This window comes from Selaginella moellendorffii, unplaced genomic scaffold (genome assembly GCF_000143415.4).
Source record: "Selaginella moellendorffii unplaced genomic scaffold, v1.0 SELMOscaffold_69, whole genome shotgun sequence".
Lineage (NCBI taxonomy): Eukaryota > Viridiplantae > Streptophyta > Lycopodiopsida > Selaginellales > Selaginellaceae > Selaginella > Selaginella moellendorffii.
Genome location: NW_003314330.1, coordinates 379,734 through 400,295, shown reverse-complemented (window position 1 = coordinate 400,295; position 20,562 = coordinate 379,734). Strand labels below are relative to the sequence as shown.

General features: G+C 49.6%; 8 protein-coding genes across 14 annotated transcripts; 4 read left to right on the top strand and 4 right to left on the bottom strand.

The window, feature by feature from the left end:
• Window positions 1-29: 29 nt before the first annotated feature.
• Window positions 30-2,729, bottom strand: LOC112340696 (pentatricopeptide repeat-containing protein At1g32415, mitochondrial-like). Its single transcript, XM_024659531.1, has one exon. The coding sequence runs from the start codon at window positions 2,727-2,729 to the stop codon at window positions 30-32; it is 2,700 nt and encodes an 899-aa protein (XP_024515299.1).
• Window positions 2,730-2,821: 92 nt separating this feature from the next.
• Window positions 2,822-3,755, top strand: LOC9653814 (ubiquitin-conjugating enzyme E2-23 kDa). 2 transcript variants are annotated; one of them, XM_002985674.2, is made up of 6 exons: window positions 2,822-2,871; window positions 2,925-3,004; window positions 3,061-3,175; window positions 3,227-3,279; window positions 3,345-3,473; window positions 3,528-3,755. In XM_002985674.2, exons 1-6 carry the CDS (start codon window positions 2,828-2,830, stop codon window positions 3,656-3,658), a joined length of 552 nt encoding a protein of 183 aa, XP_002985720.1. In that variant the 5' UTR covers window positions 2,822-2,827; the 3' UTR covers window positions 3,659-3,755. The 2 variants fall into 2 exon arrangements, with proteins under 2 accessions (XP_002985720.1, XP_024515393.1); XM_024659625.1 differs by having other exon boundaries at window positions 3,046-3,172; window positions 3,345-3,747.
• An 847-nt stretch (window positions 3,756-4,602) lies between these two features.
• LOC9653489 (O-glucosyltransferase rumi) lies at window positions 4,603-6,398 on the top strand. The gene is made up of 6 exons (XM_002985673.2): window positions 4,603-4,761; window positions 4,817-5,358; window positions 5,414-5,606; window positions 5,657-5,721; window positions 5,767-5,977; window positions 6,036-6,398. Exons 1-6 carry the CDS (start codon window positions 4,654-4,656, stop codon window positions 6,336-6,338), a joined length of 1,422 nt encoding a protein of 473 aa, XP_002985719.2. The 5' UTR covers window positions 4,603-4,653; the 3' UTR covers window positions 6,339-6,398.
• A 241-nt stretch (window positions 6,399-6,639) lies between these two features.
• Window positions 6,640-7,206, bottom strand: LOC112340726 (mitochondrial zinc maintenance protein 1, mitochondrial-like). Its single transcript, XM_024659644.1, has 2 exons — window positions 6,857-7,206; window positions 6,640-6,792 (listed from the first exon to the last, which is right to left on the bottom strand). The coding sequence occupies exons 1-2, from the start codon at window positions 7,089-7,091 to the stop codon at window positions 6,737-6,739; spliced, it is 291 nt and encodes a 96-aa protein (XP_024515412.1). The 5' UTR covers window positions 7,092-7,206; the 3' UTR covers window positions 6,640-6,736.
• LOC9653488 lies at window positions 7,160-9,676 on the bottom strand. Its single transcript, XM_024659640.1, has 8 exons — window positions 9,129-9,676; window positions 8,702-9,014; window positions 8,478-8,638; window positions 7,948-8,414; window positions 7,795-7,885; window positions 7,463-7,712; window positions 7,318-7,406; window positions 7,160-7,255 (listed from the first exon to the last, which is right to left on the bottom strand). The coding sequence occupies exons 2-8, from the start codon at window positions 8,952-8,954 to the stop codon at window positions 7,226-7,228; spliced, it is 1,341 nt and encodes a 446-aa protein (XP_024515408.1). The 5' UTR covers window positions 8,955-9,014; window positions 9,129-9,676; the 3' UTR covers window positions 7,160-7,225.
• Window positions 9,677-10,117: 441 nt separating this feature from the next.
• Window positions 10,118-12,789, bottom strand: LOC9653813 (anthranilate synthase alpha subunit 1, chloroplastic). 2 transcript variants are annotated; one of them, XR_002990244.1, is made up of 13 exons: window positions 12,693-12,789; window positions 12,582-12,637; window positions 12,357-12,535; window positions 12,104-12,293; window positions 11,900-12,051; window positions 11,739-11,854; window positions 11,419-11,665; window positions 11,314-11,370; window positions 11,107-11,259; window positions 10,964-11,044; window positions 10,826-10,912; window positions 10,383-10,773; window positions 10,118-10,334 (listed from the first exon to the last, which is right to left on the bottom strand). XR_002990244.1 is itself a non-coding variant. In XM_002985571.2 (12 exons), the coding sequence occupies exons 1-12, from the start codon at window positions 12,755-12,757 to the stop codon at window positions 10,462-10,464; spliced, it is 1,695 nt and encodes a 564-aa protein (XP_002985617.2). In that variant the 5' UTR covers window positions 12,758-12,789; the 3' UTR covers window positions 10,118-10,461. The 2 variants fall into 2 exon arrangements, 1 of the variants encoding a protein (XP_002985617.2); XM_002985571.2 differs by having other exon boundaries at window positions 10,118-10,773.
• A 207-nt stretch (window positions 12,790-12,996) lies between these two features.
• On the top strand, window positions 12,997-17,453 carry LOC9653812 (sensor protein GacS). Its single transcript, XM_024659638.1, has 15 exons — window positions 12,997-13,031; window positions 13,166-13,573; window positions 13,673-14,107; window positions 14,281-14,575; window positions 14,642-14,766; window positions 14,829-15,008; window positions 15,080-15,328; window positions 15,383-15,635; window positions 15,698-15,802; window positions 15,862-15,934; window positions 16,001-16,241; window positions 16,296-16,705; window positions 16,766-16,892; window positions 16,953-17,141; window positions 17,200-17,453. Exons 2-15 carry the CDS (start codon window positions 13,370-13,372, stop codon window positions 17,419-17,421), a joined length of 3,108 nt encoding a protein of 1,035 aa, XP_024515406.1. The 5' UTR covers window positions 12,997-13,031; window positions 13,166-13,369; the 3' UTR covers window positions 17,422-17,453.
• Window positions 17,454-18,289: 836 nt separating this feature from the next.
• Window positions 18,290-20,557, top strand: LOC9653810 (cyclin-dependent kinase D-2). 5 transcript variants are annotated; one of them, XR_002990246.1, is made up of 9 exons: window positions 18,290-18,431; window positions 18,483-18,625; window positions 18,708-19,006; window positions 19,065-19,173; window positions 19,229-19,354; window positions 19,414-19,649; window positions 19,703-20,005; window positions 20,097-20,282; window positions 20,367-20,557. XR_002990246.1 is itself a non-coding variant. In XM_024659643.1 (8 exons), exons 2-8 carry the CDS (start codon window positions 18,524-18,526, stop codon window positions 20,164-20,166), a joined length of 1,245 nt encoding a protein of 414 aa, XP_024515411.1. In that variant the 5' UTR covers window positions 18,290-18,431; window positions 18,486-18,523; the 3' UTR covers window positions 20,167-20,557. The 5 variants fall into 5 exon arrangements, 3 of the variants coding, with proteins under 3 accessions (XP_024515411.1, XP_024515409.1, XP_024515410.1); XR_002990245.1 differs by having other exon boundaries at window positions 20,361-20,557; XM_024659643.1 differs by having other exon boundaries at window positions 18,486-18,625; window positions 20,097-20,557.
• Window positions 20,558-20,562: the final 5 nt, after the last annotated feature.

Genomic DNA, 20,562 nt, shown 5'->3' with positions numbered 1-20,562 from the left:
TAAATTTTGCAGAAGGAAGCCGATTCTGCCTAGTCCGAGCATGATAAGTGGGAGAGCAGCACAAAGGGGGACGAGGATTGCTCCTCCCAATTAAACCCCACCGCCAACTCTCCCAGTCGCTTCCCACGCTCCACTTCTCCATGGCTCCAACACGATCCCAGCAGCGACGTCCACGCCACGCTATCCTCCCTCCCCAAAACCGGCATCGCCTCCTCCAAAAACTCCTCGGCCTCTCCCAGCAGCCCGGCTCGTCCAAGCAAATCCACCACACACCGGTAGTGATCCACGGTGGGCGACACTCCAAAATCCAACGGCATCGCCACGAAGTAGCCGACGCCATCGCGCAGCATCCCACCGTGGCTGCACGCCGCCAGCACGGACACGAAGGTGACGGCGTCGGGGGCGGCGCCGTACGCGAGCATCTCCCGGAACAGCGCCACAGACTCGCGGGAATATCCGTTCCGTGCGAGACCCCCGACCATGGCGCTCCATGGGATCCTGGGCCGGCTGGAGATCTTGGCGAAGGCGATCCAGGCGTGGGCGAGGCTGCCGCGCTTGCACAGCGCGTCCACGATGCTCGTACCCACGATCGTGTGTGAATCCAGGTCGCATTCCACCGCGAGCGCGTGGATCGTCTCCAGCTGCGATGAATCGGCAGTGATCGCGCTCGCCTCCACCGCCGCCACGAACGATCTGGCGTCGGCGCGCACGCCCTCCAGATCCATGGACCGGAATCTCTGCAGCGCCTCCTCGCCTCGCCCGGATCGCGCGTAGCCAGCGATCATCGTCGACCAGGTCACGATGTCTGGAGCTGGGATCTCCTGGAAGAGCTCCTCCGCTCTGTCGATCTCCCCGGCCGCGACGTGAGCTTGGATCATCGCATTCCAGTCCTTCGTGGGCTCTGGGAGACGATCGAAGAGCTCCCGTGCAGCGCCCACCTGGGAATTCGCTGCGAGGGCCGAGATCATCGCTCCCGCCACGGCAATTCGCCGATCCTCCGAGAGCTCCTCGCGGTAGAATCGCGCAGCCTTCTGGAGATCCCCGCATTTTCCCAGCATGTAGATCAGCCCCGCCGCTACCAGCTGATCGCTCTCGAGACCCAGCGCCAGGATCCTCTCACACAATCGCCTGCCCTGCTCGAGAAACCGCGGTGCCGAGCACGAATTGAGCGCCGCCACAAAGCACAGCCCGCCGGAAGGCTTGATCCCTTCCAGGTCCATCGCCATGAAGAGACGAATGGCCTCGCCGGAGCAGCCATTGTGGTTGTACCCGCGGATCATGGCCGTCCACGCCACCCCGTCTTTCTCATCCGCGCCGTCAAACGCCTGCCGTGCCTCGTCGATATGCCCGTCCAGGGCATACGCCCGGATCATCGTGTTCCACGCGATGAGATCCCGGCAGGGCATTCGATCGAAGAGCGCGATCGCGTTTTGGAGCAGCGATCCCTCGGTGTAGGCCAGGAGGATTGCGTTCCAGGAGACATTGTCGCGGCCGGGCATATGGGCGAAGAGATCAAACGCATCACAGATTTGCCCCTGCTGGGCATAGCCGGAGATGAGAGTGTTCCAAGAGATCGTGTCCCTGTAAGGCAGAGCATCAAAGATATCCCTGGCATCCTGGAGATGGATCGCGTTACCTTGATCAGAGAGAGCACTCATCATCGCGTTCCAGGTGAAGAGATTGTGCTGGGGCATTCGCGCGAAGGCCTCCCGCGCGGAATCCACATCGCCACCGTCGCCGTAGGACGTAATCGCCACCGTCCACGTCACGACATTCCGCGCCGGAATCTCGTCGAAGAGCTCCTTGGCGTGCTCCAGGCGCCCATAGCTCATCACGCCGTGGAGCATCGTCGTCCAGGAAATCACGTCGCGCCGCGGCATCAGCTGGAAGATCGTCGAGGCGGCGTCGAGATCGCCGATCTTGGCACTGGCGGCGATGAATTCGTTCCACGAGACGAGATCTCTCTCCGGCATGGTGTCGAAGATGGATCTGGCACCGCGGGAGGAGCCGACGAGGATCACATTCCAGCCGCGAGTGTTGGTCTGTGGCATCAGGCGGAAGATCTCCCCCGCCCTCTCCATTTGCCCTTTTCTTGCGAATGCCGCGACGATCGTCGTCCAGGAAATCACGTCTCGTTCTGGCATTGCGTCGAACAATCCCGGCAGGGCGTCGGTCTGATCCAGCTGCGCGTGGATCTGTATCATCGAATTCCAGGAGGAGAGATCGCGCGCCGGCATCCTGCGAAATATTTCGAGAGCGTGGTGAGCATGGCTGTTTTGAGAGAAGGCCGCAAGAATCGAGTTCCAAGACAGCGCCTCCCTCTCCGGCATCCGATCAAAGACGCTCTTGGCCTCCTCCAGATGCGAGGCCTGGCAGAAAATCCCTATCATCGCGTTCCACGCGAACAAATCCCGCTGTGGCATGCGATCGAAGAGCGCCGCCGCGTGATGGAGCTGCCCGTTCTGGGCATTCGCCGCAACGATGAGATTCCAGGAGTAGACGTTGCGCTCCCGGATCGCATCGAAGGCGGCGATGGCGTCGGCCAGGCAGCCGCAGATGCCATACATCCGGATGAGGAGATTTCCCAGCAGCCTGTCGTGGATCCAGCCCGATTCCTGGATGAGCTCGTGAGCGCGCTTGCCATCGCCCAGCGCCCGCGCATTGGCGCATTCCTGGAGACGCTGGATGCATTGGTTGTAGACCTCCCTTCTTTCTCTCTTGGCAAGCATTCATCCCATCCCAAATGCCCCAAATGCCCCAAATCCACTAGAATATTCTACGCTGGTATATGTATAGAACACGCTCATTTGTTTAGGGTTTTTGGGCAATGTCGTCTCCAAGCCGGCGCCGGGAGATGGATGTGATGAAGCTGTGAGTTTGTTGCCATCGAGGCTTCCATTCTCTAATCGATCGCGCTATGGCAGCATGATGAGCGATTACAAGGTGGAAATGCTCAACGATGGCATGAACGAGTTCATTGTGGATTTTCAGGGTCCAGCAGACAGTAAGAACTCTCTTCATTCAATTTGGGATAGATCATTCCAGGAATTCTATTGCCAGGTCCTTATGAGAGTGGAGTGTGGAAGGTCCGCGTTGAGCTTCCCGACTCTTATCCCTACAAATCGCCCTCCATTGGATTCGTGAACAAGATCTTCCATCCGAATGTCGACGAGTCGTAAATTTTCTTTCTCGACTCATTGTCTCTGCGACTGACGGTGCTTTTCAGCTCGGGATCTGTTTGCCTGGATGTGATCAATCACACTTGGAGCCCCATGTTTGGTAAAGTTTTTGTTTCTTCAGTCTTTGTTCTTCTTTTGGGTTCGAGCTTGTATTGGTTTTGGCAGACCTCGTCAATGTTTTCGAGTCATTCCTTCCGCAGCTGCTGCTGTATCCAAATCCAAGTGACCCTTTGAATGGCGAGGCCGGGTCGCTGATGATGAGGGACAAAGAAAAGTACGAGCAAAAGGTGAAAGGTAAGAAATCCTCTAGTTTAGCTTTGAAGTTCTGTGGTGTGCTTTGGATTATAGAGTACTGCGAGAGATATGCCAAGCCCAAAGATGCGCAAACCGCTGTGGAAGAGAGCAGTGACGAGGAGATCAGTGACGATGGCTACACGTCGAGCGAAGACGACACCATGGGCTGGCAAGCAGACCCGTGAGGAAAGAAGACGAGAAAACGTCTGATTTGTAAATAGCCAGATTGTACATAACATCGTCTTGATTGCCAAATGTAAGTAGCTCCAACGTATCCATCTAGCACAGGATCGAGATGTCAAAGGGATCACGATTCAAGAGGACTACTAAGGCCGTGCTGGACAGATATGGCCCAAAACACAGCCTCTCAAGTGCGAACATTTTCAAAGAACGAATTATCACTCTAATCCATCTAGGAAGATCAAAGGGTTTCAAAATCACGAGTTGGTGCGAGAATGGTTTTAGAACCACAAATTGGTGCAAGAAACTAACAAAAGAGAGAAGATAGTGAGGAAGGAACTTGGCTGCAATTTACCACTATTTTGTGTTGCAAACAGAAGAAATCTTTGCGTTAACTCAATCTTCAATATTCCAGCCTACTTTACAAGGGATCTTTCAGTGGAAAGTTACTTCCTTTTGATAGTTTTTCTTCTCCCATTGATTCCTTCTTGCGCCTCCTTTATGTGTGTGTGCGCCTCTTGGGTTGTTGTGAGCTCCAGTGGCTCCAATGTTTAGAAGAATCAACTTGCCTTCTCTGCTTCCAAGTTCTTAATTTTTTTATAGACATCGAGTAAGCAAAGGCTCTCTCCAAGGCTCCTTCCAGGTCGTTGCTGATCACGAGTGGGAGATCGAATCATTCTCAGGCATTTGCTCGAACAGCTCGATCGCTCTCTCGGAATGCCCAGAGAGAAGCCGAGGAAATGCAGCAGTTTACGCCAGCTGAAAGGTCTGAATACCTGCGTAGAACGGAGGAGATTCGGGCGGCTCAAGCACAAGAAAGTGGAACAATGATCCCAAGTGGTTTTATACCTAACAAACAGTAATGGCTGATGTTGAACTAAGTATCATTCATGCCTTAATTTCTGGCATGCATGGAAATGTAAACTTAATCTTTTCGTGCTTGGAAGTCAACCACTCGATTTTCTTATGACTGTTTTGTCAACAGTCTCGCTCTGAAGTTATGGTGGAGTTCACTGCGATTTCGCCTCTTTGGAGGAAGCTCAGCAAGCCCGGGATTGTTATCATTGTTACGCTGATCTTATTCGTCTTCGTTACGGAGCATCTTCAGGTGAGCTTCTCAAGAGAAATTCGCGTTAATTGGCTGCTTGGATTTTGAATTGAAGGCTGTGAATTGGAACTGGAACTGGGATTGGACCTGGACCTTGAGCAGTCAGGAGTCCGCTTCTGCTTCAGATTCTCCAGGCTCTTTCTTCAGGCTGCAGAAGAGCGATCTGCGGGAGCTCCAGAGATGTCTATCCCCAAATTCGGAAAATCAATGCCCTTCGTACTTCGCCTGGATTGAGAATGATCTCGCACCTTGGAAAGAAACAGGGATTTCCCAACAAAACCTCCAAGATGCTCGATCCAAAGCAGATTTCCGTGTAGTAATAGTTAACGGGACTCTCTACATGGAGCGATACAATAAGTGCTTCGAAACCCGGGATGATTTCACGCTGTGGGGTTTGCTAATGCTGCTGAAAGAGTATCCAGGGATGGTTCCTGACGTTGACCTCATGTTCAACTGCGGAGATTGGCCACTCGTGTTCAGAGCGGAGCACCAGCCTGAGAAGAATGGATCCTGGCCTCCTCCGCCACTGTTCCTTTATTGCACCAGCAGAGGTGACCACTACGACATTGTGTTTCCAGATTGGTCCTATTGGGGATGGTGAGTCTGAGTGTTTTTGGTCGTTTCGGAACTGAGCATGCACTCTGGTGTACAGGCCAGAAGTTAATATCCTTCCCTGGAGTTTAGAAAAGGGAAAAATCTTTTCTGGAGCCAAGAAACTAGATTGGTCACACAGGCAGCCGATAGCATTCTGGAAGGGGAACTACGACATGGGTCCGGCTAGAGCGGACTTGGTCAAATGCACCGCCAACAACACGCACAACTACAACCTCGTAACATACCACCAGGTGAGTGAATTCTGTCAAAAGGCTTGAAAATGTTACAATGACCTGTGCAGGACTGGTTTGCTGAAAGGGAACGCAATTTTAACAATTCAGACTTGTCAAAACAGTGCCAACACAGGTGTTTCATTTGGTTGATTGCTTGCTGAGGGTGACTCTGTTTCAGGTATAAGATTTATGTCCAAGGAGGAGGATGGTCTGTCAGTTTCAAGTACATATTGGCATGCGGTTCAACAGTCCTACAAATCGAGCCGATGTTTCAGGAGTTCTTCGCCCGGTCACTGATTCCTTTCGTTCATTTTTGGCCTGTGGATAGAGACAACATTTGCAACTCGACTAAGTTTGCTGTCGACTGGGGAAATGCTCACCCGAAGGAGGTAAGACTTTGGATCTCGCCTTAGTCAACAATAGTCCGTAAACCCTCTCGTGCTCCAGGCCGCTGCAATTGGGGAATGTGCAAAGTCATTTCTAGACAAAGATCTCAGCATGGACTTCGTGTACCAGTACATGCTTCAGCTGCTCCGAGAGTATGGGAAGCTGCTCAAGTTCAAACCGGTGCCACCACCAGAAGCGCAGCGGATGACGCTGGAATCCAGCTTGCCCGGACACGAGCTCACACTACCAAGAAATGGGCCAAGACCTCGAAAGGTATGCACGCTGGCCAACAGCATATCCGCTGATATGATGCTTTCCAAGCAAAGAGAAGGCTACAAGAGAATAAAGCTGCAAGCTACATAACGAAAGGTTCATAAACTTCATATTCAATTCAAATTTTACAAGAGAGTTTCACATGCACTACTACCTTGGATCGGCATTCTGGATGATTAATTGATAGACACTCCATACTCTCCAACTCCCTTTGAGGCCTCTCAAATCCTTCGGAAAAGCGATGCTGAGGTTACAAACCTGTCCTTAATGCCTAATAGTGTTTAGAGGTTTAGGTTTATTCTTTTAACATACAATGGTTTATTTGCATTTGTCAAATAACAACGAAGAAGGTATAAAGGTTTTCAGCCAAAAAGTATTGCATATCTCAAAAAAAAAAAAATGACAAAAATGTCAAAAGGTTATTGAAAGCATCCAGGATTCCAGCAATCAGTAGGAAGTAGCAAAAAGTAGAATCTATACCAACGAGCTTATCGAGACGCTCCCTCAAATTCCATTCCCATGTGTTCCTTCTTTAAGCCCATTGCTAGAGAAAACCATACCATCGCTATGGTTCAATAATCACAAGAGGGACTAGAGAATCTGCTTACCGTAGTGGCCTTGCGAATTCCTCTTGGCTTGGATTACATTCTCCACCAGGTATTGCGCCGCCTCCCGCCCCTCCTGGAGATTCTTCTCAAGCTCCACCGGATCGCTCACCCGCCGCCGCTCCTCGAAGATCGATCGTACGTGCTTCGCGGCCGCGTCGATCATCGGCCTGTCGCCCTTGAATGCGACCTTCCGGGCGCGCAGCAGCGCCCGCATTACCGAGCGCGCCTCAGCCATCGCACAAACCCTAGAAATTGCGAAGCCCTAGTACACATCAGCTCCACGTCACAGTGCCACGCAGCCAATGGAAGGCGAGAAAATTGTAAAAGCTCGATGTTGTCATAATTTACACTACCTAGTGCCAAACCTGTCTATAGCCAGTGCTGGCCATTGCTAGCGGTCTGCAATGCAAAGAAATCCAATCTTTCAGCATAAATCCACCAAAAAAGAGGTTTTTTTTTACCTCTTTCATGTTGTAGAAGGAGCCGTGAAGTCCAGCAGGGGCTCGGCCGTTGGCCATTGCGAATCGATTTCCATCTCCAATTGGAATGCCTGCGAAGTTAAGGAAAAGAACGCTTTAGAACAACTTTGGAGCTGTTTGGAAGTACCTGAAGGAACTGGCACGTCTCCAGGAATCCCGACTTTGACAGTGTGGTGGTCGGGGGGAATCCTGTGCTTGCGCTGGAGATTCGAAGGAGCGTTTTGGTTCTCCGATGGAACCGTCAGTGAGGTCGCGCCAATCGCGGCTTTCTCTCGTCGGAGATCGGCCAGAGAGCCCTCGGACCGCGAGGATCGATGAGCATACGTCGTGGACCACGATCTCCCGTTGGAGCCAGCCATTTGCATGATCGCGTCTGCCTGGAATGCCACGATCAAAGCCAAAGCATGAGAAAGGAAAAAAGAATAAAAAAATAAAATTGACTTGGGAGTTTCTTCTCACCTTTTCCGGAGATACATCGTCAAACACATGAGCATGTCCCCCGTAGAATATTGTCAGCTGCCGAGTAGCTGACGTTGTCGAAGTCTTGTGTCTGCGGCAAGGAAAAACATTAGCTTTGTTTCGCAGTGACTCGAAGATGTAGAGTTAGCTTACGAGGGCAGTAAAGAATCTGAGCCTCCATTTTGGAGAGGAGGCTTCGGTCTGTCCAGACTAGCAGTGCGCTCGAGCGCCGGAGGCTCAGCGAGCGGTCTTGCCGACGGCAGCTTGGCATTAGCGCTGTTGATGAGTGCTGCGATGCCACCACCTTGCAAACCTGTTCTAGATCCCTCGTCCGCTGGAGGAGGCAGAATGCTGCTCGCAGGGTTGCGCGAAAACACCCCGCCAGCAGTAGCACCTGCGGTAGCACCCGAGGTGGCTTGCATAGGACGAGCTAGCATAGGCACGCCCGAAGTCGGCCTGGAAGATTCTATCCGCTTCGACGTACCCGTGGACGGATTAAAAACCGAAGTTTGGAGCCACAAGTTACCTCCAGCTTGCGAGGTTCGAGGAGGCTGCATCGTGAGGCCGAAATCACCTGTACTTGGAAGGGTCTCGTTTTCTCTTTGCTTAAACCGGGAAGCCTTGAAACAAGAAAAGAAAGAGAGGGTGAGATATTTCTGTAAGCGAGATTGGAGCAACCATACCTTGCTAGGACGCGAGCCCTCCATCATATCATTCTCCCTGAAAGCAGCCCTGTTTGCAAGCTCCTCCCGTTTCCTCGTAACGTCATCATTCACGCAATTAGCAGCCTTGATGGCATGACTAAATGGCATACCAGCAGGAGCTTTGCCATGGCGCCAGAGCTCTGTGAAAAGACAAGAGACTGTCAGCTTCATAGCTCCGTAGCCGTGACGGAGAAAAACTTTACCCGTTCCTGGGTCGGATGAGGCCGGGAAGCTGGGACCTGGGGCCGACGATGGACATGGCGCCGAGAATGTGGATCCCCCTCTTACAGACGCCTCTCCATCCTCTTGCTCCATGAAGCCACTGTTTTGCGAAACCCTGACCGAGTCCGTCGCCGACAGCTCCGGCTGCTTTGTCTCTGGATTGGGGGCCGCTGACGAGCCCAAAAAATCCCGAAAGACAGGTTGACTTTGCTCCTCCATAACCACTAAGCTCATCTCATCGCCACTTCAAGTCAGCCGAATGGTACAAAATATGTGTGCATCACCCTTGGGTGCCTGGAGCATCGTCAGCGATCACTGTTCGTTAGCTCCAGTAAAAAGAAAAAAGAAAAACGAGGAAGAGGAAGAAACAAAAAAACTGGAAGGGAAGAAATAAATGAAGCCGCTAACCTGGACTTGGAGAAATCGCTTGACTCTCAAAAAGAGGAATTGATGGCAGCAGTGGCAATCCAGGAGGAGCCCAGGCCAAATTTCTTAAATAGCGACCAGCTGTGTGGATGTACCACGAAATCCCGCTCACCTTGCCGGACGAGATCTATCATCTATCTATGGAGCTCACCATAATGCGGCTTTAAACCGGCAAGCATTCCCACTCATCCTCCTGGGCCGCGAGATCATTCACACTCGACTGGAATTCCATTCCAGCAGCCCACTGTACTCTAAGCCCTCTCCATCCATGAGATTTCTACAGACCTACCGTAGCACGGCCCTGGAATCACGAAGAGGAGCTTCGAGCTCACAAGCCAGCCGCCGGAGAGAACAAGACGCGAAGAATCGAGCCACCTGTGGCGCGCCGGCCGCGCTGGAGATCGTCGTCGCCCTTAGCAGGCCCTAGCGGCGAGACAATAACCCTAGCTCCAATCCCGCAAGAACGAGGGATGGGAGGGACAATCCGCTCGCGCAAGCCATAGCCTTGAGCATCATCAGACACAAGCCTGTCCACGTGTCAGGATCGAACGGTCTTACCAGTGCCACATACGGTGCCAAGGTCAGCTGACGGAGATATTTAAAATCCGGCAGATCCAACGGCATGGGACCTGCCACGTGTCGACCAGTTAACGGGAGTCTGCGCGCCCAAACGCGTGCGCGGCATAATACCAAGGCGCTGGGCATTCCAGGCCTGTAAACCGCCAGGATGGTGACACGTGTCAGACAGCCCCACGGATGTTTCGGTGTCGAAACGGCCTCGCCGTACGAGCGCCCCAAATCATGACAAACAACAAATATTTTTCTCATCAAATCCGGGAAGAATAACTGGGTAGCGAATCTCTGTGAGGTCTGGAGGGAATATCCTACAGATTTAAAGCTGTTCTCCGAGAATATCCCCGTGTGCACTGGGCTAGTGTGAACCCGACTGCTACAACACAACGATATCGATCCACGCACAAAACATAGAAAAGCATTTCCAATGAAGGCCACGCCTTTTTAAAATCCCACAAGTCCGGATCAATGATCACGCGATTGTTCTTAGTGCAGTCCACCTCAAACAAGAGATTCTCGCGTTTTTTTTTTGCTTGTTTCTCTCCGGCGCCGCTTGCTTGATGCGTTTTAAGAAGGAACCTTCCAAAAGTAATCCCATGGCTTTCGACTTCCACTCTACAAAGTCCAAAAGTGAAAGGAACAAACGACGAAGGAAAAGCTTACCCCCAAGTTTGATTTTTTCTCCAGGACATTGTCGTATTATCGCACTGGAAGTTAGAAAAAGGAGAGAGAGAACATAGCTTTATGAGACCTCCATGAGCTTCTCGGCCGGAAACGCTGTCTCCGCAAGGTCGATTGCTCGTCCCAAACCCGCTGCTTTGTTTACCGTCTCGTTGTACTCCTCGTCCGGAATGCTATCAGCGACAACGCCGGCCCCCGCTTGAAGATGAGCTAACCAAGAACCATTCTTGTCCTGGGAACTTGTGGGAAACACCATCGTACGAAGAGCAAGTGCTACGTCCATGTCTCCATTGAAAGATATTGAGCCGATGCCACCACTATACGGCCCGCGTCGAGCAACTTCCAGCTCGTCTATCAGTTGCATGGCTCTCACCTGATGGTGAAAACAAAGCGCCCATTAGAGCACAATTTGCCTGTATAAGTACCTTCGGAGCACCGCTAACTGTTCCAACCGGTAGCGCTGCGCGAAGAGCGTCCCACGATGAGAGTCCCTCTTGTAACTCTCCGGTCACCTGAGCATTCAGAAAGTGGAAAATATAAAAAGAGCGAGGATGAGACCATACCGTAGAGCTGATGTGCATCACATGTGAGTAGCGCTCGACTTCCATAAACTTTTCAACCTGCACGGATCCTGCCTTGGAAACCTGCGCACTTAAAAATCAAAATCAGAACAGGAGGAAAACAAAACAACGCGAAGTATATGAACCTTGCCGACATCGTTTCGTCCAAGGTCGACCAGCATCACATGCTCGGCACATTCCTTCTCATCCTTTAGCAAGCTTTCCTCCAGTTTCTTATCCTCCTCGTCCGAAACTCCTCTCCTTCGAGTTCCCGCAAGAGGTCGGTTGATGACCTTGCCCTGCAAAGTCTTCAAATAAGAACAAACCACCAGAAAAAAGCGTCCACGACTTACATGCTTGATGCGTGTGAGAATTTCGGGACTTGATGCGACCAGGATTGAGCCTCTTGCCTGCACGGAACGTTAACACGTTGAATTGACGTAAAGTTGGACACGAACCTGCAGATAAATCATGTAGGGGCTTGGATTGACAATTCGCAACGCTCGATAAACGTCAAAAGGATCCGCGGCGGTTCTCCTCTCAAATCTCTGGCTCAATACTATCTGGAATATGTCACCGGCAAGTATGTGCTCCTTAGCAGCTAAGACGGCCCCCTTGAACTGATCAAGTGACATATTAGACTTGTTGACACGATTCCCATAATGCCCAACCGACAGGTTCACATTTCCGTGGGAAAGCCTCGGCCTAGAAAAGCAGCATCAGAACCTTTAACACATCAAGATGAGATCATCGACCACTTAACACGATGGATATTTACACTTCAGTGTTCTGAACACGATCGATAAGTTCTTGCAATCGCTTCTTTCCGTCCTGAAAAGCTGTATTCGGATCCTCGTATCTCCGGATGTCGACCCAGTGAACTGCATACGCAATCTGAAAAGAAAAGCAATTAAAGTGGAAGATTGCAACAAAGCTCACCTTTGTAACATGATCGAATACGATGACGTCTTTGTAGAGGCCCAAGTGCATATCAGGTAATCCCCTGTCGTCCAAGGGTGCACTAGCAAACGGAATCTTCTTCTTCTCGGAATACCTCACCGTGTCATACGAGAAATAACCGACCCAGCCACCTGGAAAAACGCTGTCAATCCGACTTCCACAAAACATAGCTAGCAACTTTACCACAGAAAACATTTGGAAGACCATCGACTGGCACTGGGCTCCAGTCTGAGGTGATCTCTTCCGGTTCTTTCATTGGATCGTTGACTATCCTTTCGTTTTCGTATCCATCCTCGTGGCTGATAATAGTCAGCATATTTTCCTTAGCTACAATTTCCATGGCAGGCTGCGCCCCTACCATGCTGTAGCGACCCTGGTAAAAAAAATAAAAAATCCAGGCTTTAGAACCGATACCGACACCAGAATCCAAACTTACGACGTTGCTGACGCCGTTTGTATGCTCCACGGATTCAAACAAGAAGCTAGGCGCTTCCCTGTCATCTTCCTTGACCAGGCATCGATAAGCCAGCACAGGAGTCAGGTGATCCGAAAATATCCGCTGGAACAGAGGTACCAGGTTCCCCCTTTTGCATGCCTCATGGAACTGCGCTTGCGCTGAAGAGCCCGATTCAAGATTGAGAGATTGAGATTGCGATCATACCTGGGGAAGAAGCCCGAGCCACGCTCCCGGATCGCCACTTGGTCAGCTGGAGCGGCCTGGGCGCGCATTTTAGCCGCAGAGATCGATCTACATTGGGAATCGGCTTCTCACCTGTGAATCCGGCGCCTTGGGAGATCCACGATGGCCTGGAACTCGAATGCGCCACACGCGGCCATCAAGAACCCTAAAAACCCCCTAAGAAAATCTGTGTTAGACTAACACCCATTGGACAGCGACAAGGGATAATTTTGACTTTTGGCGCGAAATTAGAATTTGCCACGTGGTTAGGGCTTTAGTTTCCAGTTCTAGCTAGAGAGCACCCATCTCTGGTAGCCCGGCCTCGATCCTGGTTTAACATTTGTTTTCTAGGGCTCTTTGATCTCTTTGATCTTGTGAAAAGTTACACTCTCGCTATAGCTGTCTAGCGACGATCACACTCTGATCGACCGGGTAAGTTCATAGTTCCAATAATTGGAGCACGCTATGCTAAAGAAATATCATTTTAATCGTTTTTTTCCTTTCGTTCTCACCAAAAGAATGGTCTAAGCGAGAAACTAACGAGGGTGTCGTTGTCGGTGGCACAGTTCTCGGCTATCAAACTGTGGAGCTCATGTAGCTGGGAAGAGTTCAATCTAATACTTTGATAATTGGCAAGTGGGAGTTTTCCGGAGTTTTTTTTTTCATCGATCTTCCGGCCTTGTGATGGAGAAGAACGAGGTTTCGAGCTCTTTAACGAGCAGCTCCTATGGTGCTTGCCGGATGCTGAGAGATACTCTGGCAGGGCAAAAATGGCTTTTTGCTTGTTAACGCTGAGGAGGAATTTCCGAAAGTTCCTATGGACGGGATCTAAAGGGAAGAGATTCATGTCGGCGGTTGCTACTGAGATGGAGCTCGACTCAATCAATCCCAGGAGCTCGGCTCGGAATCCTTATCCACGGAGGAGTCTCAAGTCTTCGATTTGGGTTAAGCTCACTGTCTTCATTGGAACTCTGGTAAGTAGCTTTCAATCACTTCACTGTTGCTTCTCTTGTTGAGAGGAGGTCGTTTTTTCTTTCCTCTTCTGGACTAAAGTCTTTGGTGTTTTTTCGCAGGTTGTTTTGTCGTCTGGAGTTTTAGCTGCTGTTTTATGGCTCAAGACTCGAGAGCAGCTCTCGAAAGAGATTGAAAGGCGTCTTGTGGCCGTATCGATTCTGAGAAGGGGGGAAGTTGATGACTACTTCATCGGTGAAATCGACAAGATGGTCTTGATTTCTTCGAGGATACAGATTATCAATTATTTGGCAAACCGGTCAGAGGTTTCCAAAGCCACTGCGGAGTATGATCTTCGGTCGGCTATCTCGGCGATTTCCGAATTTAAGAGTGCTGCCATCTTCGATGCGAGCGGAAAGTTGCGGATCGCCACTGAAGATACTTTTGAGGAGAAACTACAGTTTAAGAATCCCGAGATGAAAAGTCCGGTGCACATCGAGCTTCCCATACTTGAAGGCAACACCTGGAGTTATAATATTTCCAAAGGGATTTACATGGTAAGCTTTCGTCTTTTTCCTAGATTTCTCGCCTGTCTGTGGTTTTCTTTTATGAACTTGTCTCTCACCCCGTCCCTCACATTTACTTTTCTTTTTGAGCTCCATGTTTCTTGAGTGCTCTAGTTTGTTTTTTAATGTGATTTGTCATTTGATTGCAGCTTGGCTTTGTGTAGAATGACACTCGGATTGGCATGCTGATTGCAAGGATCAATGCGACAACTCTTGCGGATCTCATTTATGAAAGGATCGGGCTGCAAAAGTCTGGAGAACTGCTCGTCGGGGTTCCAATGAACAACAAAACTTTTCATTTGGTGCTGCCTCCACGCATGAATCCGCACGTCACAAGCTTGCCTTGGAAAACAGCGTTAGACGCTGTGATGCAAAAGCGATCCGGAGTGCTCCACCAACGTGACTACAGAGGAGTGAAGGTGATATGTGCCTATACTCCAATGGGATACTCAAATTGGGGTCAGTGTACAAGTTTGTTTTTCCTTGTTCCACCACCTCGTTTTTATACTCTGTTTTGTTTTACAGTGCTACTTGCGAAAGTAGACACGCGAGAAGCTTACGCTCCCGTTGACAATATAAAGATTGTGATAAGCATTATGATCGTCATAACGCTAATACTTGGGATTATAGCTTCTCTATGCGTTGCAAAGGTATCTTTTTGTTTTTCTCCTCTAGAGTCCTTGTTAATATTCGTGTTTGTCAATTGCTGAAGATATTTACTTCTCCTATTATCGAGCTTGGACGCGTCGCGGCAGCTCTAGGTGAAGGCGACATGGGGGCGAGAGTAAACATTGGATGCGTCTGGTTTCGTGACGAGATCCATGAACTACAAGTGATATTTAATAGCATGGCTGACCAAATATCGAATCACCATGCCACACTCGAACAAAAGGTACCATTGACTTCTCTCTCTCTCTCTCTCTCGCTCTCTCTCTCTCTGATACATGGACTTTCTGTTTCCAGGTGTTCGAGAGAACTAGAGCATTGGCACGGGCAAACGACGAGCTTGCCTCGGAAATCGACGAACGCAAGCGAATTGAGGTGGAGCTTCAAATGGCAAAAGATGCAGCCGTTGCTGCGGACAAGGCCAAGTCCGAGTTCCTGGCGAACATGTCTCATGAGATCCGAACGCCTCTCAACGGTATCATCAACTGCACAGAGCTTTGTTTAGACACACGGACTTCTCTGGAGCAACAGGAGTATTTGGATCTCGTATGTTCTTATACCTTTCGCTTGCTGCTTACTAACCTTTTGAGATTCTAACAGGTTAGATTTTCGGCAAAGCATTTGTTGAGAATCATCACTGATATTCTCGACTTCAGCAAGATCGAAGCTGGAAAGCTGGAGATGGAGGAGATACAATTCTCTTTGTACGATCAGCTCGAGCATGCGGTGTCTGTGCTGGCCGCTCGAGCACATAAGAAAGGCCTTGAGATTGCTTGGAGGGCCGCCCTGGACGTTCCAGATCAACTTATTGGAGATCCTGGGAGGTTGTTCCAAATATTTGTGAACTTGATAGGTAAATTATTATTTTTTTCATTTTCTTTATTTTACAAAAGATGTTTTTCTCGTTCTATACAGGTAATAGTATCAAATTCACTGAAAAAGGCGAAGTTGTGGTTTCAGCTCAAGTGCACAACATCTATCTTGATAGAGTTGAACTTATTTTCGCTGTGAAAGACACTGGTGAGCCTCTATTGTTTCAAGAGTACGAGTTTTACATTCATGTACTGCTTGCTCCATAGGTGTTGGCATTCCAAAGGCAAAGCAATCGTTGTTGTTTCAAGCTTTTTCACAAGTGGACTCGTCCACAACAAGGTGGTTTTTGCCGTAGTAAAACTGATATTTTCAGTTTTATTTCTTTTCTTTTTTTTTTATCTGCAGGCTATACGGTGGGACTGGACTTGGTTTAGTTATCTCTTCCAAACTTGCTGCGGCAATGGCAGGAAAAATGTGGGTGGAAAGTGAAGGAAAAGGAAGCATATTTTACTTCACAGCTGCTTTTGACATTCCACCCTCTTGCGATCTTCCTTTGTCTCCAAAGATCGATGGCTTGAAAGGTATCAAGGCTTTGGTGGTGGATGATCACATCACGAGCCTTGGAATCCTCGTGTCTATGCTCAAGGTAAATTAGATAATTTGTTTACGAAGTGTATTTACGATGCTTACATGTCTCCAGGCTTGGGGAATGATCGTCGAAACAAGTCTCACCGTTGAAGATGCAAAACATGCCTTGCAACTTGCTTCCCACTCGAAACCATTTCAAGTCCTACTGGTGGATTTATGGCTGCCTGGAAGCAAAGCAGCAGAGCTAGTTCACTACGTGCAAGAGCGGCCCGGCCTGATAGGAAAAAGCCGGATCAAAGAGATCAAAAGGCATTTGTCAAGCGGTGGTAGCGTTGGGAACTGCTCTTCTACAATCCAAATGCTAGTCGAAGAAGTCGACCCGGAGTTTCCAGCGGGAACTCACCACACCGATAGGCAGGCCTTCGAGAAAAATGGCTCCTCGGAGCTGCCGCGGCTTGTCGACTCAACAGAAGTTCCTTCCATTATCATGCTTACTTCGATCGACCACACGGACAGTGAGAGGTAAGTGTTTTTTACTTCCATTTTCTGGAATAATAGCTAAAAACTCTTCTCGTATGGAAGGTGTCGGAATCTAGGCGTGGAACTCTACACATCAAAGCCGATCAAGCGTGCTTTGCTGATTCGTACACTACAAGCTGCTATTGGAATTCACAAGAATGACGCTCTAAGGATAGAGCACTCGCAACAAGTACGTTTCTCGATTTTCTTCCACTCTCCTTTTACGTTCGATCGTGCTTCTCTCGGCCAGGCTAAGCTAGAGGCTTCTCCGGAGGAACACAAAAGCCTCAAGATCTTAGTAGCCGAGGACAACATCGTCAACCAAAGGGTGGCCGTATCACTGCTTCGAAAGTGGGGTCACTCGGCCGTGATCGCGTGCAATGGAGCCGAGGCAATCGAGAAAGCATCGCAAGAAACGTTTGATCTCATCCTGATGGACGTAAGAACTTTTGCTCGTGATCTTTCAAGGGCGAGCTTCTAATCTTCTACCTCTCTAGGTGCAAATGCCAATCTGCGATGGATTCCAAGCGACCACCAAGATCCGGGAGATGGAGAAGAACAAAGGGATGTCTTCCACTCCCATCGTCGCCATGACCGCTCACGCAATGTTTGGCGATGGCGATCGCTGCATCGCTGCTGGGATGGATGGCTACATCAGCAAGCCACTAAACGCGAAGAAGCTCCAAGAATTGCTACTGACATCGTCAAAACTTTTGTAAATAAAACCTGTAAAATGCTGTTCTTCATCCAACGGCCAGAAATCATTTGGGTGTGATCCGGATCCAACGGCCACAACAGCGAGGTAATTTTAACCTTTGTACATTTAGCCGTCATTCATACTAAAGACCAGGGATAATTTAGAGAACGTTCATTCTTTTGGTGTAGCGATGGAGGCGTCGAGGTTTCTCGCCGCCTTGGCCACGGCGATGCTACTACTGCTCGGATCGGTCGCCATAGCTCAAGAATCTCCAGCGCCGGCGCCAGCGCCACAGAGCGACGGTAAGAAATCGCGAAATCGCGAAAACCTAGGCGTTTTTGCAAGATTTCCTCTCCCCGGCCCTCTTTCTCGCTCTTTCTTGCTAGATCTTTGCGGTTCTGGGCAATGTAGATTCGATCTAACGGGCTATTCTCTCCAGGGGTCTCGATCGATCAAGGAATCGCGTACGTGCTCATGTTCGCAGCGCTCGTCCTCACATACCTGATTCATCCGCTCGACGCCTTCCCTTACAATCTTTTCTAGAAATCTCGCAAGAAGAACCAGGGGCATCGCGGCGGCGGCAGCATTGTACCATAGCACGATTGGAATTGATCGATTCTTTCTCTTCTTTTTCCTTCTCTCTTCTTTTGATCGTTGGTTCGTTTGCAAGAGTTTTTGATTGCCCAAGTGTGTGGCGAAAGAAATGAAAATGACCAAAGAAAAAAATTCGTCCAGTACAACGTTTGCCAGAGTGTCCACATGGATGGAACTTTAAAGTGTGCCACGATACCTTTGGAACTAGCTTAATTTCTAGGTTAGTGACGTGGACGCCACGTGGATGCCTGTAACGGCCAAAATTGCTTTAGGCCAAGCGAATATGCTCTCGCCAGTAGGGTTTGGGAAGAACGGCCATGGGGAGGAGGTCGTAGCGAGGCGCTGGCGCTGTTCTTGGGAGATTTCTCGATCGCTGGGAAAATCTTGAGCTGCTTCTCTGCGCGATCGCGTAATCCAGGGATGTTTGTGGGAGCAGAGGTAAAATTTCGCGCTCGTCGTGACGGATTTCTTACTCGGGATCAGGTGCAGTAGCTAGTGCCTTGCAGTGCGTGACGCTGGACGGTCTCAAAATGCTGGAATTGAAGAACGGCATTGGTGCCAAGCGATATGTCAAAGGCATCTCTCTGGGAGAAGGAACTTATGGAGTTGTGTTTAAGGCTCTGGATACACAGGTAAATTGGTTCTTCACTTGTTTCTCTTTCTCGCGGATTCAAATCATTCTTGGTAACGTTGGTCTTGTTGTTTTCGTCGCAGACAAATCGCACAGTCGCCGTAAAAAAAATCCGGCTCGGCAAATACAAGGAAGGAGTTCATGTCACCGCATTGAGGGAGATCAAACTCTTGAAAGAGCTCCGCGATCCCAACATCATCGAGCTCATTGACGTTTATCCACACAAAAGAAATCTACATCTGGTCTTTGAATTTATGGAGAGCGATCTGGAAGCAGTGATCCGTGACCGAAACATTCTCTTATCGCCCGCAGACGTGAAGTCTTATATGCAAATGTGTCTCCGGGGACTCGCTCACTGCCATAAGAAGTGGGTTTTACACAGGTAAGAAGTCTGGCACCTTTTGGTGTTTGCTCCTTCTCTCATGTTTTAAGTGTGGCAGGGATTTAAAACCCAACAATCTGCTTATATCTTCCGATGGACAACTCAAGCTTGGGGATTTTGGTCTGGCTCGCATTTTTGGGAGCCCAGACAGAAAGTTCACACATCAGGTGCGTCTGTGGACTCTTAAGCGGAAGCGTGAATGACTGTTGGGCAGTAATGCAGGTTTTTGCACGGTGGTATCGTTCTCCTGAGTTGCTTTTTGGAAGCAAGCAGTATGGATCGGGAGTGGACATTTGGGCCGCGGGCTGTATTTTCGCAGAGTTGCTTCTTCGCAGGCCTTTCCTACAGGTACGGTTAGCACACTCTGCAGGATCATTTTAACTTACATACGCTTTCTTCATTAACAGGGTTCGAGCGACATAGACCAACTTGGAAAGATATTCCAAGCGTTTGGAACTCCGCGAGAGACGCAGTGGCCGGATATGACTTCCCTTCCAGACTATGTCGAGTTCCAGTTCACTCCGGCGCCTGCACTGCGCTCCCTCTTTCCCATGGCAACGGAAGACGCCTTGGACCTCCTGTCTAAGATGTTCGCCTTTGATCCCAAAGCGAGGATAACTGCACAGCAGGCTTTAGAGCACAGGTTTGGTCCTCTGTTTCGTGAATGATAGATTACTGACCGTGCTTTCTTGTCAGGTATTTTTCCACGGACCCTGCTCCAACTAAAGCTCACTTGCTTCTGAGACCAGCTTCAAAAGCCGAGGGTATGAGGCCACCACCGGAGCTGGCTTCTCCCAAGGAACCAGTAGTGCTCTCACCTCCTGCCAAAGCGAGGAGGATATCTTTGTTCCCCGGCGTCGCGGGCGCTGAACACATCCATCACTCGAAAGAATCGAAAGATGGCTCTAGCGCAGCCACGGTTGGCGAGACACCGAGTGATCACAGCGGAATGGCAATGTCCGTGGACGCAAGGATGACCATTCGTCCAACGCTCAGCAGGTAATAAAGAAAAAAAGTTATCTCTTTCTCATTTTACATTCTCTGGAAACCAAGAGCGATCTTTATAAGTTTTCCCGTGTTCTTGCAACAGTACTGACAGATCTTACCTGAAGAGAAAGCTTGACATGGATGTTCATTTCGAAGATGAGAGACACGTTTAGCCATCCGCCTTTCAAATTGTTGCACAACCCGAAGAATAAGCGAGCAAGAGGGATTGCTTCGTAAGTTTTGTACAAGTAGCTCACACAAGGCCGATCAATATTTTTGACGAGAAGAGGTATGGAACTTTTTATCTAGCTCACTCCAATAGCGCTTCGTTTCATAAAAAAAACGCCAGTTGACTGTGTTATGTAAGTTCCAGAAAATATGCAAGCGCCTAGCCGAACGGGCATTGTCTTTACGAACTTCTCGGCCTCGCCAACTTCCGGCCCGATGGAGTTAAACTTTGCTTCACTCCGAGCTTAAATAGCCGTAATAACCTTGTGTTTAATTTGAAGGACAAAAGTATTGCATTTGGAAATTAAATTTGTGGATTTTTAGGGTTTATAGAAACAGAG